This window comes from Phyllobates terribilis, unplaced genomic scaffold (assembly GCF_046119375.1).
Source record: "Phyllobates terribilis strain yellow unplaced genomic scaffold, ASM4611937v1 Scaffold_5__5_contigs__length_657084704, whole genome shotgun sequence".
NCBI classification, from domain to species: domain Eukaryota; kingdom Metazoa; phylum Chordata; class Amphibia; order Anura; family Dendrobatidae; genus Phyllobates; species Phyllobates terribilis.
Genome location: NW_027362765.1, coordinates 206,995,086 through 207,014,147, shown reverse-complemented (window position 1 = coordinate 207,014,147; position 19,062 = coordinate 206,995,086). Strand labels below are relative to the sequence as shown.

At 43.7% G+C, this 19,062-nt stretch overlaps 1 protein-coding gene across 1 annotated transcript in view; it reads right to left on the bottom strand.

Moving 5' to 3' along the window:
• The window catches only part of ZNF341 (zinc finger protein 341), a 34,996-nt gene that overhangs the window by 5,657 nt on the left and 10,277 nt on the right, over positions 1-19,062 (bottom strand). Inside the window, exons 5-15 of the mRNA XM_073683760.1 lie at positions 14,849-15,082; positions 14,455-14,644; positions 13,678-13,762; positions 11,428-11,624; positions 11,160-11,350; positions 8,311-8,519; positions 7,742-7,838; positions 6,899-7,031; positions 6,668-6,779; positions 2,650-2,720; positions 2,218-2,405 (exon numbers count right to left, since the gene is read on the bottom strand). Of these exons, the coding sequence (XP_073539861.1) occupies positions 2,218-2,405; positions 2,650-2,720; positions 6,668-6,779; positions 6,899-7,031; positions 7,742-7,838; positions 8,311-8,519; positions 11,160-11,350; positions 11,428-11,624; positions 13,678-13,762; positions 14,455-14,644; positions 14,849-15,082 (1,707 nt within the window). The remainder of the gene's footprint in view (positions 1-2,217; positions 2,406-2,649; positions 2,721-6,667; positions 6,780-6,898; positions 7,032-7,741; positions 7,839-8,310; positions 8,520-11,159; positions 11,351-11,427; positions 11,625-13,677; positions 13,763-14,454; positions 14,645-14,848; positions 15,083-19,062) is intronic.

The window sequence follows — 19,062 nt, the reverse complement described above, 5'->3', positions numbered from 1 at the left end:
TTCCTCGGTCTGGGGCTCCATGCAGGATCTCGTCTCGTGGGGCAAGAATGATTCTGAGAAAAGTCAGGAATCAGCCCAGAACTCCATGGGAGGAACTGGTCAATGACCTGAAGAGAGCTGGGACCACAGTCTCAAACATCATCGTTAGTAACACACTACACCATCATGATTTAAAATCCTGCAGGGCACGCAAGGTCCCCCTGCTCACGCCAACACATGTCCAGGCCCGTTTGAAGTTCGCCAATGACCATCTGTATGATCCAGAGGTGGCTTGGGAGAAGGTCAAGTGGTCAGAGGAGACCAAAATAGAACTTTTTGGTATTAACTCCACTTGCCGTGTTTGGAGGAAGAAGAAAGATGAGTACAAACCCCAAGAACACCCTCCCAACCGTGAAGCATGGTGGGAGAAACATCATAATTTGGGGGTGCTTTTCTGAAAAGGGGATAGGACGACTGCACCATATTGAAGGGAGGATGGATGGGGTCATGTATCACAAGATTTTGGTCAACAACCTCCTTCCCTCAGTAACAGCATTGAAGACGGGTCGTGGCTGGAACAATGACCCAAAACACATAGCCAGGGCAACTAAGGAGTGGCTCAGTGAGAAGCATTTCAAGGTCCTGGAGTGGCCTAGCCAGTCTCCAGACCTGAACCCAATAGAAAATCTTTGGAGGGAGCTGAAACTCAATGTTGCCCAGATCTGTATGGAGGAGTGGGCCATAATCCCTTCTGCAGTGTGTGCAAACTTGGTCAAGAACTACAGGAAATGTCTGACCTCTGTAATTGCAAACAAAGGTTTCTGTACCAAATATTAAGTTCTGTTTTTCTATTGTATCAAATACTTATTTCATGCAATAAAATGCAAATTATGTAAAAATCATATAATGTGATTTTCTGGATTTTTTTTTAAGATTCTGTCCCTCACAGGTAAAGTCTACCTACAATAAAAAATACAGACCTCTCTATTCTTTGTAGGAGGGAAAAATTGCAAAATCAGCAGTGTATCTCCAAAAGAGGCATTGGTAAGTGGTAGCATGTCTAGATGTATATGGTGCTCTCCTACCGTAATGCAATTGTGGGGTGATGACATTTTACTAGCTTCTGAAGACCCCTGTCACTGACAGCTTGTCACGATTTGAAGCCCAGACATAGGCTGGGCTTCATAGTAGATTGTTATTGTAACTATAAAATGCAGTGCCGAAGTATTGTAGCATATAGTACAAGCAATCAAATAGTCACAGGTTCAAAAAAATAATTAAATTAATTAAAAAATGTTTTTACAAATATTTATAAAAAAATAAAAACCACCTTTTTTTCTTCCCATCTGAAAAACAAAAATAAATTTGCTAAGAGATGGGTGAATTTATTCAAATGAAACTGAATTCTACAAAAATCCAGAATACAGATTCTTCGTAATTCATTCCGCGCGTGTTCAGAAAATTGCCGGCCAGTTGGTCACCATTTTGCTGAACTGTAGGAAGGAGGGAGTCAAAAGGTTAAAATAAAAAACAACCAAAAAAAAACCCAAACAAATACTCGCCTCACCATTAACTGCTCCCTCGTTCGGTTCTCTTCTTACCACCACTATGTGCTGAAACCCCATCTCTGAGCATATGCTTCGTAACTGCGCATTGTGACCTTATGGTGCTCATGCACAGAGAATACCTGGCCTGGTCGTTGTTGGAAGTCCCAGCCTAGCGTGAAGAGACCTGAGGTTTCAGTGCGCGGCAGCAGTAAGAATAAGCGCCGGGGACCGGATTGCGGAGCAGTATGCAGCGGAGGTGGGGCGGTCAGGTATTAGGTTTTTTTCTATTTGTTATGTTTATTATGCTCTGGGGTCTGCAGAGACCCTAGATCATAATAAGGAACATTAAATTCATAGAGAATAAATTTGCCACGAATAGAGTTTCCCGGTAAAAGCCGTGTGATCTGGAAAACTCGAATCTCGTCGCTCATCTCTGTTATATGGATTTCCCCACAAATAAAAGTCAAATCTTTAAAAATATAAAAACGGCATACAAGAAAAAAATAAATAAATTGAAATGCTGGAATGGCTATTTTTTTTAAACCTATCCATAAACCTGCAATAAAAAGTGATCAAAACATTGTATGTACTCCAAAATTGTACCAATAAAAAAGAACAGCTCACCAAACAAAAAACATGAAATATTTGCTTAAACATAGATCTATCCCCTAGAGAACGATGTTCTTCTCACCTGTTCTTTCTCATTTTCTAGATGTAGGCGACACTTGTGTTCCTTTAGATACTTCTGGCGGGTAAACCCTTTGCCACAGCCGGGGCAGCAGAACCTATAATTCCCTGTATGGCTTCGCTGATGTTCTAGCATGTGGGCACGGCGACTGAATGACTTGGAGCAATACTGACACTTGTGCATTTTCATTCCTGATTTGGAAACAAAGGTATAATTTCACACAACCACTTACAGGTAAAAAAAAAAATGTATTGTCCACCATAGAAAATGTTAATAATAATAATAATAATATTATATCTTATGGCAATGTACGATACAAACAAAGAGCGGATTCTAACCCTAAACACACAATCAGATCAATCTGGGGTCCAGGACGCTGCGGAGATGATTCGTTGTTCACATTCCCATAAGTCTTGGCCATAGGTAGGAGCTTACCTGAATGTGACAGGACATGAGCTTTTAGCTTATCCGGACGATTAAACTCCTTGTTGCATCCGGTGTGAGATCTGGGAAAAGTTGCACACAATAAAAGCTGTTCTGTAAGTTCTGTAGAGTTTGTCATCACAATGCTATACTTTAGTGAACTGTCAGCCAATTTACCCCCTATACAAATGCACACTCGGTGTAACTAAGCTAGCATTTGTTCACAATAGTGAAAGAGATAGAAGTAGTCACCAGACACCTCTTCTCTCCCAAAAACAGAGGGTCAGGCATATTAATATCCATCAGCCCGATCCTTTTTTTCTTTTTTGCTAAACCTACTCCTGAGCTCTGTAGAAGTATCTGTGGTCAGACCAGCTGAGTGTTCTTCACCTACAGCAGGTTATATATTACTAATAAAGACGGGAGGAGGGCATACTCTATAGGATATGCCCGATGAGCTCTGAACGTCTGGCTTCTCAAGCTGCCAAGTCTTAAAAATAAAAAAAAAATAGTAGTCAACCACACAGTGCTACTTGAACACGTGAAGGTACAAAAGATACGCATCTTTAATTTGTTTCCAAGAACAAAGGTACATATGTGCAAGTAGAGATGAAAAAAAAGGGGATGTGAAGAGCACGAAAAACAAATATTATCAAATATGATACATGGTAGTTTATTGGGGTGGCATGAACACAAAGAGTTTCAATGAGCAGTCCATCCCCTTCATGAGCCAATTGTTGTGCTTGTCTGAAGAAGGGGATAGTTTGCCCCCAAAACGAAATGCACTTATGCCACCCCAATAAACTAACATGTACCCTATTTGACTGCATTTGCTTCTGGAGCCCCTATTTATCCCCCTCACTTTCATCTCTACTTGAATTTTAGCACATCTGATTTCAGAGAGGAAGAAACATCTGCCTCATTGGTTTCCTTAAAGCGGGGATGTCAAACTCAAAACACACAGAGGGCCAAAATGAAAAACTTGAACAAAGTCGCGGGCCAACCAGTATACAGTATAATGGGGCCCACATAGTCCTCCATGCAGTATAATGGGGCCCACATAGCACTCCATGCAGTATAATGGGGCCCACATAGCCCTCCATGCAGTATAATGGGGCCCACATAGCCCTCCATGCAGTATAATGGGGCCCACATAGCCCTCCATACAGAATAATGGGGCCCACATAGCCCTCCATACAGAATAATGGGGCCCACATAGCCCTCCATACAGAATAATGGGGCCCACATAGCCCTCCATACAGAATAATGGGGCCCACATAGCCCTCCATACAGAATAATGGGCCCCACATAGCCCTCCATACAGAATAATGGGCCCCACATAGCCCTCCATACAGAATAATGGGCCCCACATAGCCCTCCATACAGAATAATGGGCCCCACATAGCCCTCCATACAGAATAATGGGCCCCACATAGCCCTCCATACAGAATAATGGGCCCCACATAGCCCTCCATACAGAATAATGGGCCCCACATAGCCCTCCATACAGAATAATGGGCCCCACATAGCCCTCCATACAGAATAATGGGCCCCACATAGCCCTCCATACAGAATAATGGGCCCCACATAGCCCTCCATACAGAATAATGGGCCCCACATAGCCCTCCATACAGAATAATGGGCCCCACATAGCCCTCCATACAGAATAATGGGCCCCACATAGCCCTCCATACAGAATAATGGGCCCCACATAGCCCTCCATACAGAATAATGGGCCCCACATAGCCCTCCATACAGAATAATGGGCCCCACATAGCCCTCCATACAGAATAATGGGCCCCACATAGCCCTCCATACAGAATAATGGGCCCCACATAGCCCTCCATACAGAATAATGGGCCCCACATAGCCCTCCATACAGAATAATGGGCCCCACATAGCCCTCCATACAGAATAATGGGCCCCACATAGCCCTCCATACAGAATAATGGGCCCCACATAGCCCTCCATACAGAATAATGGGCCCCACATAGCCCTCCATACAGAATAATGGGCCCCACATAGCCCTCCATACAGAATAATGGGCCCCACATAGCCCTCCATACAGAATAATGGGCCCCACATAGCCCTCCATACAGAATAATGGGCCCCACATAGCCCTCCATACAGAATAATGGGCCCCACATAGCCCTCCATACAGAATAATGGGCCCCACATAGCCCTCCATACAGAATAATGGGCCCCACATAGCCCTCCATACAGAATAATGGGCCCCACATAGCCCTCCATACAGAATAATGGGCCCCACATAGCCCTCCATACAGAATAATGGGCCCCACATAGCCCTCCATACAGAATAATGGGCCCCACATAGCCCTCCATACAGAATAATGGGCCCCACATAGCCCTCCATACAGAATAATGGGCCCCACATAGCCCTCCATACAGAATAATGGGCCCCACATAGCCCTCCATACAGAATAATGGGCCCCACATAGCCCTCCATACAGAATAATGGGCCCCACATAGCCCTCCATACAGAATAATGGGCCCCACATAGCCCTCCATACAGAATAATGGGCCCCACATAGCCCTCCATACAGAATAATGGGCCCCACATAGCCCTCCATACAGAATAATGGGCCCCACATAGCCCTCCATACAGAATAATGGGCCCCACATAGCCCTCCATACAGAATAATGGGCCCCACATAGCCCTCCATACAGAATAATGGGCCCCACATAGCCCTCCATACAGAATAATGGGCCCCACATAGCCCTCCATACAGAATAATGGGCCCCACATAGCCCTCCATACAGAATAATGGGCCCCACATAGCCCTCCATACAGAATAATGGGCCCCACATAGCCCTCCATACAGAATAATGGGCCCCACATAGCCCTCCATACAGAATAATGGGCCCCACATAGCCCTCCATACAGAATAATGGGCCCCACATAGCCCTCCATACAGAATAATGGGCCCCACATAGCCCTCCATACAGAATAATGGGCCCCACATAGCCCTCCATACAGAATAATGGGCCCCACATAGCCCTCCATACAGAATAATGGGCCCCACATAGCCCTCCATACAGAATAATGGGCCCCACATAGCCCTCCATACAGAATAATGGGCCCCACATAGCCCTCCATACAGAATAATGGGCCCCACATAGCCCTCCATACAGAATAATGGGCCCCACATAGCCCTCCATACAGAATAATGGGCCCCACATAGCCCTCCATACAGAATAATGGGCCCCACATAGCCCTCCATACAGAATAATGGGCCCCACATAGCCCTCCATACAGAATAATGGGCCCCACATAGCCCTCCATACAGAATAATGGGCCCCACATAGCCCTCCATGCAGTATAATGGGCCCCACATAGTCCTCCATGCAGTATAATGGGCCCCACATAGTCCTCCATGCAGTATAATGGGCCCACATAGTCCTCCATGCAGTATAATGGACCCCACATAGTCCTCCATACAGAATAATGGGCCCCACATAGTCCTCCATACAGAATAATGGGCCCCACATAGTCCTCCATACAGAATAATGGGCCCCACATAGTCCTCCATACAGAATAATGGGCCCCACATAGCCCTCCATACAGAATAATGGGCCCCACATAGCCCTCCATACAGAATAATGGGCCCCACATAGCCCTCCATACAGAATAATGGGCCCCACATAGCCCTCCATACAGAATAATGGGCCCCACATAGTCCTCTATACAGAATACTGGCCACACATAGGAGTGGTGGTTCTGGTGTCGCGAGCCAGATGTAATCACCCTGCGGGTCAGATTTGGCTCACGGGCCAGAGTTTGACACGTATGCCGTAAAGGTTTATATTGCTTTTATGCTCCCAGCATAATGGAGTAAGGAGAGAACTTTTCTCTGCTTCACCACTATATTGAACCCGCACTGTTGCCCCAAGAAGAGCTAACCTTTCTTTTCTTGTTCTATGTACTAAATGTACATATAGGTTTTATAAAAAAAAAATGACAAAATACATTTATAGTTAGCAAAATGCAATAAGAGAGGTAGACACGTACGCAAAGGGGCACTTGTACTGCTTGTAGGGCTCGTGAATCAGCATGTGTCTCTTCAGCTTGTCCTTACGATTAAATGCGGACTCACACAGTGTACATCGGAAGGGTTTTTCACCTGAAACAGCAAGAAATAAGATGGAAGTTATAAATATAGGGTGCAGAATTAAGAAAAAGAATATTTCCCTCTATAAAATCTCCCCAATCGAGGACCTATATAATGACACATGACTCTACCTGAATGGATGTGACTGTGAAGTTTCAGGTAGTGCTCCCTTCTAAATAACTTCTTACATATCTGACACTTGTAACGGCCACCTCCTCCATGTGTGGGCAGGTGTCTCCTTAGATAGCGTTCACATGGAAACACCTAAACACAGAAATTGGAAAAGCCTGGATAAAGTTGGAAATATACACTTGGTGGCTATTTAATATGTTGTTGGGCCATGCCCAATCTCCCAGCCTGAAGTTGACAATACAAGGCTGACAACCCTCCGCTCAGATCCATTCATTTACAAGTAGAGGTGCTCATTCCTGCGTTTTGCTATACCTCCACACTCCGAAAACTTTAAAGGGGTTTGTCTCACTTTCAATCTCCAGCGTTGAGTGGGGGCAACAGTACCTTTACACTTAGAATGCCACCCTCCGGGGCCAGTGTCATAATTAGCCTGGGTTATATATATTTATCTTGTAGCTTCTGTAGCTGACATCTATCTATCTGTCATACTTTGAGCCCTTGGTTCCTATAAGTTAATAAATATTTGATACATTTTTAATTATATCCTGAGTATCTCTGTATACTCTATCATATTATATATGGGGACGCCATTGAGTGTTTTTAGTTTTTCATTAAAGTCTTTTTATTTTTAAATAACATTTTTTTTTCATTCTTTTTCTACTTGTTAGTTTCACTAAGTTGGCCCGCCCACTTCTTCTAACCCTTCTTTTTCTGGAACATAGAAGCCCAAAAATGCACTAAATTAATTTATTCTTTTGACACATCTTACTCCAGCAGTAGATTATACAGATGCTAAATAGGTGTCTGAATACTGCCTTACTAAGCAGATGATAGATTCTCACCTTCTGGCAGTGTGGACAGGGGTAGCTGTGTGTGGCTGTCTGTAAATGTTGCTCCAATGCCTCAGGGGTGGAGTATTTATTCATGCACTTTAAACACCTAAAATAAAGAGGGTGATGCATATTAGTCCATGCCTGTCTATCTAGGAAATAAATTGTGACAAACTAGACATAGTGAACAAGCCGATATCTCAGCAGCCCACTCCAAAAAAAGTGGATTGCGAGTTACAGAGAATTGGAACAGTTCCTGGACATATTAGACTCATATGTGCATTAAAGTAGTCTTTACATGTTGTGGCGGATGAGAGCAAGAATAACCACCATAATGACCACCTCTGGACATAGTGAAGTGCTGAAATGTACATATGTGACTGGTTATTTGAACTCCATAAAGATATTGTATAGCAGATACTAAAACGGTTTTCTCCCTTGTACACTGAAAAACATTTTTAATTATTTTGCTATGTCTTCTTTATGCTCTGTCAGCCCCAAGTGACCCTGGACAATTCATGGTGTGAATCTCTAGTCTGGGTAATGTGTCATACATCACATTAGATGGGATAATACTTCACTTGTACACAGCCATCTCCTTCTTGGGGGCAATGAGGGGCAGCAAGCTATGAGAATACTGGTGGACGCCCATCTCATAAAGAGAAGAGAAGTCTTTGTTACATATGTGGCATCGATACGTCATCTCTTCTTGGTGAGTCTTGATGTGTTCCAAAAATTGGTCCAGCTTCTGAGAGGTGTGAACGCAGCCCTTCACCACACATTTGTAAACCTGCAACAACGCAACAACGTTTGACATCCAGCAGTATCAAGTATGAAATGATCTCAATCTGGCCATAAAATGGTATGCCCAACACTGGAGTAGTAGTTCACATGCCTGGACGCTCCAGGTATCATAAAACTAAAGCTCTCAGAAAACCCTGACATGCTGAGATTCACAATAGCTGGTGGGTCACAGGCTGAAGACCACCAATGTAGAGAACATGCATTTTGCTTGCTCATCGGGTGATAAGCAGCCTGTTTACACAGCAAGATAATCATGAAACAAGCCTCTTTAACGCTCGTTCACTATTATCTTCCAGTGTAAATGCAATACTCTACTGTACCTCCTATAAAATTTATTTCACTCACTTATATAGCGCCATTAATTCCACAGCACTTTACAGACATCATCATCACTGTCCCCATCGGGGCTCACAATCTAGATTCCCTATCAGTATGTCTTTGGAATGTGGGAGGAAACCGGAGGAAACCCACACAAACACAGGGAGAACACACAAACTCCTTGCAGATGTCCTTGGTGGGATTTGAACCCAGGACCCCAGCGCTGCAAGGCTACAGTGTTAACCACTGAACCACATGCTGTCCGTGATGCCTATTACATGATGACAGATTTGCGTAAAATACCAATTATACACTTCATTTATGCCACAAATGCTGCTCCTCCCAGGTATCTTGTCTCATCTAGGTATTTGGCTTGGTAAATCTCCACTGTAGTTTTTTTTTACAGTGGTGAATAAAAAAATGCTTAGTATGCATGCTGTTGTAAACCTGAAACATGCACCAAGATAGAAGAAAAATGGTACAAAATAAAGTTATTGTTTGGAGTGTGTTTTATAATTAACTATTAGCTTTCCACTAAAATCTAGCTGCAGCGGGGTTTTTTTTTTTTAAAGAAAAAAAATAAACACACAGGAAAACACACCATTTTTCTGAAAATGTTGTGTGAAACCCTCTGTGGCTCATACATGCTAATAATGTAAAAATGAGTTCTTGCAACAAAAAAAAAAAAAAATAATAATAATAATAATAATAATCTCTAAAAAAAAAAAAAATGGATCTCATAAAGTAAATAAGTACCACCTATGAGCTTTCACTAAAATCATATTCTTGTGTTTCTCCTTTTTCAAATACCCAGAACTTTTTTTCTTTTTACACTGACAGACATATGAAGACTAGTTTTTTGCGGGTGGTAGTTTTGAGTGACACCGCTCATGTGCGGTGAAATGGTGGAAAAAGAACAATTCCGCCATTGTTTTTTTTTGCGCCACTAATTATGCATTAAAAAATACCTAGAAACACGATTCTCCAGGACAGTATGATTACGGACTAAGTTTTTTTTTTTTGTACTATTTTAATTTGCTTAAAAAATTCTGAATTTTGTAAAGAAAAAAAAAAAATTTGGTTCGTGTCATCATTTTCCGAGACTCGTAACTTTTTTCTATTACCATCAATTGAGCTGTGCGAGGATTTTGCTTTTGTGTGTGGAGAGCTGGTATTTTAATTTATACCGTTTTGAGGTACATCCTATCTTTTGATCGCCTCTTATTGCATTTTTTTTTTTTTTCCCATTATTGATGCAACCGAAAAACCACCATTCTGGCATTTTGACTTTTTTCCTCTTAACAGCATTTACAAATTGGTTAATTAATTTTATATTTTGATAGATCAGACTTTTCTAGATGCAACGATCTCAAATATGTGTATTTCTTACCAACTGAGAAAAAGAGTGTGATTTGAATTGTAGAATTTTATTTTTTTTTTTTTAATTTTCTTCTACTTTTTATTTTATTTGTTAGCCTCCTTAGAGGAATTGAAGCTGCAATCGTCTTTGATCACAGCCATTTAAGTCTACAAGTCCATGAAAATCACAGACAGCACAAGGATGGCATCAATGTGCAATCACTGTACTGTTTGTTCTTAACACTGAAATGGGTAGGAGAAGCTTTCCAATTATTATCTTTATTTTTTATTATTTATTTTTGTCATATGAGAAAATCGTTGTTGCAGAAAACCAACACACTGACCAAACATTGATAAAAATCTGATCCTGAATTTATGCATGCATTTATGTAATAATGACACTGAATTCTTTTGTTATCTCATAATGTTGTGTGTGTAATACAATGGTCTGGCTAATGAAGAAAAAACCTTAACCTTAGAATAAAGCATTATACGAACCCCATCAATGACATATAACATTTACTCCTTCCAAAATGCAAACTTAGTGAAGTGATTGGAGGCGAGCAGCAATTATAGATACAACCTATGAATAAGGGTGGTGTGGAGTAAAAAGATTTGAAAGACCCTGGTCCAGCATCCATGTCTGTAGGCTGTGGCAGCCAGATCAGGGTCCAGCAAACTTCCTTGGCCAGAAATTAAATGCCAGCATTCTTGTGATTACTAGACCCTTGTGACCTCATGATGGAGTCCAGACATGGACGCCAGACCAGGATCCTGGAAATCTTTTTGTTCAGCTTTCGAATCCTATACATTCTCTTGAGAAATATGAGAATGTGATGGATTTGTTCCTCTTTATGAACATGATTACATATATGCAGCAATGAGAGCTATCAGCTCAGGTATGAGCATAGTCGTTCCATGAATTATACATGAACGTCCGGATTCTTACCTGCTCCTGTTTGTGTTGAGTCATATGAGACTTGAGCTGGAAATAGCTGCTGAACTTGCTGCTGCAGAACTGGCAGTGATAAGAGCTGTCAATCAGAACACCCTGTTTGCCATCTGATCCGTCACATGCCCCACTCTGAGAGGGGTCTATATCCTGAGAAGATGCATCTTCAGATGGCACCTGGCTGGAGACTGTAAAATACCAACAGAGCATGACAAGACCAGTCATGGACATTACATACTGGTATGACAGATGCAGTCAGTTTTACCTCCATTTTCAACCCCTTCTTCTTCTGGCTGTGAAGGGTTAAGAGGGACCACCTGTACAGTCATGGGTCCTTGTGTGTTGGTGCCAGGTGGAGCTCTTGGCCACACTTTGTGAGTCTGCATATGTTTCTTGACATTGGACTTCTGTGCGAATGCTCGGCCACATACAATACACTGGAATGGCTTCTCCCCGGTATGACTGCAACAGAAACAAATCGTGGGAGAGCTTTCTACTAATGGTCATGTAACATGTTCATGGTGTGATGAGTAATACATGGCCACCTGCCCCCTGGTCCTGGTGCAGCTACAAGTGAAGGAGATAGCTGGTGATATTGCCGGTATTATGTGCGGAGCATACGCAGGGAGCGGGCACTACAGGAAGCCAATAGCTGCAGAGTCATGAGTGGGGTCAGAGGGGAGGGATCATCATTTCGGCAATTTTTTGCTATACAGCCTAGTAACATGTATCAGCAGTTGTTATTCTTTGGGGTCAGAGGGACCATTCATTTCTGGACCACCTTATACACTTAATTTGAAAGATCAGAGTAAAATAATTTGCTTTCCTGGTGTGGCAAATGACACAAATTGGTCCATTGGACTAATAAAATTTGCACTTTATCTCCACCATGTATGCACCCTGATTTATTCATAGGGGTTAAGAGGTAATGACTCTGATCAGTGGTTGTCACTATTTCAATTCCCCTGTCCATTACATAGGACCAGGGGGAACATTCACACCACCATGATGGCAGCGCTTACAGATATCTAACCCAGAAATTTGATATAGAGGGCTAAAAAGTTAACAGGAGATTAGAAATCTATGACCTATGCCAAAGGGTTTTATTTGCTGCGGAACTCTCCAGGAAGTCCTCTGACATGGCTTTGGGGCATCTGAAAACATAGTTACATACAAAGTGCCTGTTCACCCTAATATGTCAATTTAAAGTGGTTTTACATCCTTGGAAATTTAAGGAGACTCTGTCACCAGGTTTTTGCCTCCTAATCTGAGAGCAGCAGAATGTAGGAAAAGAGACCCTGATTCCAGTGATGTGTCAATTTCTGGGCTGCTTGCTGTAGTTTTGATAAAATCACTGATCAGCAGGAGATTATCACTAGAGAACTAGTAAACCTACTGCCATGTAGTAATCTATATTCAAAGGCTCTCTATATCCCCACCCCCACCACTGAATGGCAGCTTTCAGCCTATGCACAGTATACACAGAAAGCTGCCAATCAGAGGTGGGGGAGGGGTTATACAGGGCTTAAGAACATGGTGGACTACATGGCAGCAGGTTTTAAAGTCCTAAGGTGCTTATTTCCTGCTGATACAACAGTGATTTTATCAAAACTACAGCAAACAGCCAAGTAAATGACACATCGCTGGAATTAGGGTCTCTGTCCTTACATCATGCTGCTCACAAATGGAGTAGCAAAAACCTGGTGACAGAATCTGTCAGAAACTGGATATACCTTAAAGGGAATCCCTTTAAGGTATAACCACATGTATGATGTACTTGGATCCTTCCAATGGAACCTGCAGCTATCCCCAATACAGGGACCTGACACACACTACTGTCAGTGGAGAGGTGGTCAGAAGTCTCATTCATTTGTATGTGAATTCTGATCACCTTTCCATTGAAAGCAGAGCACAATCGGGCCCCATTCTCAAAAGAGATGCAGGTCTTTTGGTGAGATACATACATTTATAGAAAAAACAGTATATTTGCCATAAATGTACAAGATGGGAATTCCCATTTTGCACAAGCGGGGTAGTTTCTCTGACCAAATTTACTTTCTATGTCTTCCCAGACACCAAGAGCAGCACATACTGAACTGTAAGCAGTGTGGCCATGTGTCGGTAAGAGCACCAAATCCCATATCTGCTCTCTTAGCGCTGTCTTGTGGCTCCTCAGTGCACTCCCCTTCCTCAAGAATTTACAAGATTCATATGCTAAACTTCATTCTACTACTGCACATGTGCGGGGTGCGCTCTACAAGGGTACCACACAGAGAAGAGACTGAGTATAGACCGTGCATGCTCGGCCAGCCCATCAGAGGACCATAAAAGACGCTACTATTAGGACGAAGGGGGGTAAATACCTTTGAAAAGAATACATTATTGTTAATACATGTAAATTGAAAAACTGCTTCAAATCCTGTGGTCTATATAATAAATATATATGGTATTGGTGTCACAACCCCCTTAAGTACTGGACAATTGAACAGGTAATGACCATAGACAGATGTCTTACCTTCTAATGTGCTGCTGGAGATCAAAGTTCTTCCCAAAGGCTTTATCACAGAACGTACACTTCAACTTTGGAGATTTCAGCTTTCCTAAGCAGGGATGGAAATCAGGACAACTGAGGTCACGATTGTGTGAATGTGTTGCATTGAAAAAAAAATTATAAATTTATATATAGATAGGAAGATAGATAGCTAGGCAGACAGCTAGGCAGACAGCAAAAAAAAAAAAAAAGAAAAAAGCAGCACAAGCAAACAAATTGTAGATGGGTGGGTGCCCGTCCTCCCAGTAAATACCAAACCTTCTTACATATGAAAAAAATATTAGATACATGCTTTTTCAAGCCTTGGCTGTATCTAGCCGAAACGTTGCCACAGCTCTTGCTGAGCTAATAAATCATCTATTTTTTGGAGTGCTGTTTCTACTATTTTTTTCATAGCTAGCTAGCTAGATAGATAGACAGATAGCTAAAAAATAGATCAAAAGCAGCACAAAAAAATAGAAAAAGGTGCAAAGCCCCCCAGGTACACACCAGTCCTATATATATCCAAAAAGAGAATGGAGATAGCACATAAACGGATGATGAAAAAATTGTCTTAATAGCCCATGTAGATAGCTAGATAGATAGAACATGCACCAATCAAACACATAATATAAAAAAAAAAAATGTAGTTATACCGATTCAATTCCAGATCTCCAATGCCGGTGGCAGTGCCGACTACCTTCATACTGAGCCAAAGGCCACTAATAGGATCAGTAGTGGACTGATACCGCCTACACTCACCGTTCTGGCCACTGCTGTCCGTCTTAGAGTGGCGGCTCTTGTTGGGGATGGTGGGCTCCAGGCTTCCCATATTGTTCCCATCAGCACATGGTGAACAGCTACTTGTAGTTTTGGATTTGAGCCCCTGTTTTCCAGGACTGTATACCGGGGGAGTGTTGTAAACTGTACTCTCCACACACTGGCTAGGAACCTGCAGAAAGAATCATCCGAGGAGATCATCACCCAGAAATAATCCACTACCAGACTGCCACAATGGGGCTCACAGCCAGCAACTAGCGCTAGGTGATAAGCTTACTGATAGCGTCCTGTAGAAGGAAGGATGTAACTATTCAGTCCTGACATATCTAAAGTGAATATTGCTTAAAAATAAAAAATATACCAAAACTGTAATTACCTCTATCTGGGTGTAAGGTGCCATGCCCAATCCGTGGATTTCCATGCCAGTGTTTCCTGGCATACTGATGGGAGAGCTGTAGACTTGCACTACAGTACTGCAGCTGCCACTGTTTGCTTGGACAGGAACCCCCATAAGATTCTGCCCTGGTGCCACAGGTGGTGGATGTGGAGGACGGGGAGGCAGAGAGGGAGCATGGAGATAGGTGCCACCAGTGTGCATGCTGAGGTTACTCTGGAAAACACAAATGCATTGAAGAGAAGGACTAATCATATTTTAAGCAGGTCCTCATTGATGCATCATTCTTAGGCCTGATTCAGATGTCTGTGTTGCACGTATGTGTTTTTTTCAAAGATGCAACACGTACCCATTATAATCTATGGTGCTATTCACGCGTCCATGTTTTTTCATGTACCGTGTGTCTGTGCAAAACTCACAAAGACATGTCTGTTTTTTTCCAGCAGCACAGATGAAAAGGGCCAATATAAGTCTATAGGTCTGTGAAAAACATGAGCAGCACACGGATGGCATCCGAGTGCAGTCTATATTTAACATTGAAAAGAATAATAGAAGCTTTGTAATTTATTTATTTATCCTTCAGCAAAAAACACTGGTTACACGCTAATGGTAAAAACAGACACACGGACCGTACACTGTTGACACCTGTGCCATCTTTATCAAATGTGTTTAAATACAGACATGTGAATGCAACCTAAGGGGGTGATCTAATTAAGTGAACCCATTTATTATAGAATCATAGAATGGTAGATTTGGAGGGGACCTCCAGGGTCATCTGGTCCAACCCCCTGCTCAATGCAGGATTCACTAAATCATCTCAGACAGATGTCTATCCAGCCTGTGTTTGAAGACATCCATTGAAGGAGAACTCACCACCTCTCGTGGCAGCCTGTTCCACTCGTTCATCACCCTCACTGTCAAATTTTTTTTTCTAATATCTAATCGGTGTCTCCTGCCATTCAGTTTCATCCCATTGCTTCTAGTCTTTCCTTGTGCAAATGAGAATAAGGATGATCCTACTACAATGTGACAGCCCTTGAGATATTTGCAGACAGCTATTAAGTCTCCTCTCAGTCTTCTTTTTTGCAAGCTAAACATTCCCAAATCCTGCAACCGTTCCTCATAGGACATGGTTTGCAGACCAGTCACCATTCTGGTCACTCTTCTCTGAGCTTGCTCCAATTTCTTCATTCCTTTTTTAAGATGTGGTGCCCAGAACTGGACACAGTATTCCAGATGAGGTCTGACCAAAGAGGAGTAAAGACCGATAATGACTTCACGTGATCTAGACTGTATGCTTCTGTTATTACATCCCAGAATTGTATTTGCCTTTTTTGCTGCTGCATCACACTGTTGACTCATGTTCAGTCTATGATCTATTAGTATACCCAAGTCTTTTTCACACGTGCTGTTGCTTAGCCCTATTCCTCCCATTATGTACCGTATTTTGCGGATTATAAGACGCACCGGATTATAAAACGCAAAATAGGAAAAAATGTGGGTTTTTTTACATAAAATGGTGCGCCTTATAATCCTTTGCACCTGGGGGGGCGGTGGTGGTGGAGCGGGGTACACATACCGGAGCATTCGTCTCCCGAGATCTCGATCTGCGCATGCTCTGGCGGTCATTTTTACCAAAGCACAGCGCTATATACTGGATAGGGAACCTTTCCTCCACTCACCGCCGGCTTCTGAGGACGGGGACGCAGCATCGCCCCGCCACCACCGGGGCCCGCAGCATCGCCCCACCACAATGGAGGCCCGCAGCATCGCCCCGCTACCACCACAGCCACCAGCCTCTGGGACCTCGACCCGACGTCGCACCCCCCAGGTAAAACCGTAAGTTCGCATTATAAGACGTACACCCTTTTTCCTCCCAAATTTTTTTTTTTTTTGGGGGGGGGGGGGGTCTTATAATCCGCAAAATATGGTATATGCTTTTTTCATTTTTCTTACCCAGATATAGGACTTTACATTTTTCCTTCTTAAAACCCATTCTGTTAGTTGCTTCCCACAGTTCCAGTTTGTTTAGATCTTTTTGAATCCTCTCTTCTCTAGTGTTAGCTATCCCTCCTAGCTTTGTGTCATCAGCAAATGTAATCAGTTTACCCTCAATTCCTTCATCTATATCATTGATAAAGATGTTAACCAACACAGGGCCCAGGACCGAGCCTTGTGGTACCCCACTTGAGACATTCATCCAACTGGATGTGCAACCATTTATGACCACTCTTTGGGTCCGATCACTAAGCCAGTTATGAATCCACCTAACAGTTGCCTTGTCCATTCCATAGTTGGTCATTTTTTCAATAAAAATGGTATGAGATACTTTGTCAAATGCTTTGCTGAAGTCAAGATTTACTATATCTACAGCGTTTCCCTGATCCACTCAGTCAGTGATTCTGTCATAGAAGGAAATTAAGTTAGTCTGACATGACAAACCCATGCTGGCTCACTTCATTCTCATAAAGGTACTTGCATACATGTTGATTAATAATCTTTCCTGGTACAGAAGTAATGCTCACAGGTCTATAGTTCCCTGGGTCCACCTTCTTCCCCTTTTTGAACATTGGGACAACATTTGCTCTTCTCCAGTCTTCTGGGACTTCTCCTGTTCTCCAATAATTTCCAAAGATTATGGAGAGTGGTTCAATAATTTCCTCTGCTATCTCCTTCAGTATCCTAGTGACGCGCCCCCTGGGCCATGTTGTGTAGCGTTGCGCACACGGGGGATACCCGGAGCCGGATCCGATAGGGGTAGTAGTCCTCGTGGCGGTGACCCGGTCCGTGCCCAGGGTGTCAAACTAAGTGGCGTTATTGGTATGATGGTATTAGTGTCCGACTACGCCACCCGTTGAATGCGGCTATGAAGCCGCCGCTGCAGGGCAGTCCGCTGAGGCCGGTGGTACGGATGTGCAGCGTGGATGGTATAACCCCCAACGGGAGGGGTATGGCCTCAGGGCAGAGGATGAGAATGATGTTGGGAGAGATGGTGTGTATGTCCCAGCACTGATGGTGCCGGTGCGACGAGGAATCACTGAGACGTGGAATTGCAGTTTTCACAGCTTTACTCACAGTTCTTTATCAGGTCCCTTGTGCACAGTTAGGACCACCCGAGCCGTGCTGCGTCCACCAGGTGCGGGACTCGGCCAACTCCCAGGCAGTTCCAGAGCGTGGTCCTGAGCTCCCCTCTCTTCCTTCCTACTGGCCGTCCCCACTAGGGACCCACCTTTGTCCAGCTCCCTCGGGCCTTCTGGTGGTGAAACCTTTCCCGGTTTCCCTGACCCTATATGGTATGCCTTCCTGGTGGATGTGGCGAGGGGTCGCACCAAAACTTGACCACGACCTCCGGTTCCTGGCTAAGGATGATTTGCCTCCACCAGTTTGGGATCCGGCACCCTGTTCTGCCAACCCTTCACCCGATATTCCGTGGGATCTTAGGGTTCCCTCTTCTCCTGCGTCTCTGGGCCTTTCCTGGTGTTTCTGTTCCTTCTTCCTCTTACTTCTCTCTGCCTCAGGCCTCCTCTCCAGGCCTGGCTCTGGAGCTGGGCCCAGACTGAGCCACAGCTCCCTGTCAGCCCTCTCTGGCTGAGCTCCTCTCCTCTACTCCTCCTGCCTGAACTGAACCCTGATCTAAGATGGTGCCCACCTTATATACCTCCCTCTGACACCCGAGCCCAGGTGACCAGCACCCAATGGGCTCCTACCTATGCCCAGAGTCCCTCCCCTGTCTGCTCCTACACCACTGGGATATTCCTCCCCCCTCCCCACTCCAGCCAGGGACAGAAGCTGTCGTACCTGCACATCTATCTGGTGGGAGTACCGTTGGTCTGTCCCCCGGAAATGGGGTGAGTATAGTGCATGCAGCCTACTGAGCCCCGGTCCACACTCCATCCTTACCCGGGAGTGGAATACCACACCTCTGGATCGAGGTGCAATACCCCTGTAGCAGCCGAGTCCTCGGGGTGCTACATTCCCCCCTGGTAAATCACAGCACGTCCTCGGGCTGGAATAGAGCAAAACAATTAGACATACAAAAATTTTAAAGTGCACTCACATATAAGATATTAACTTATGAACTCATCCCTTTATGGGAGGTACTCTTCTCCTAGAACGTTACAGGTATAAAACATTTTCCTGTGACATTATAAAATATCTGGCTAATGCCACCGGAACTCTTTTGTAAAACATTATGC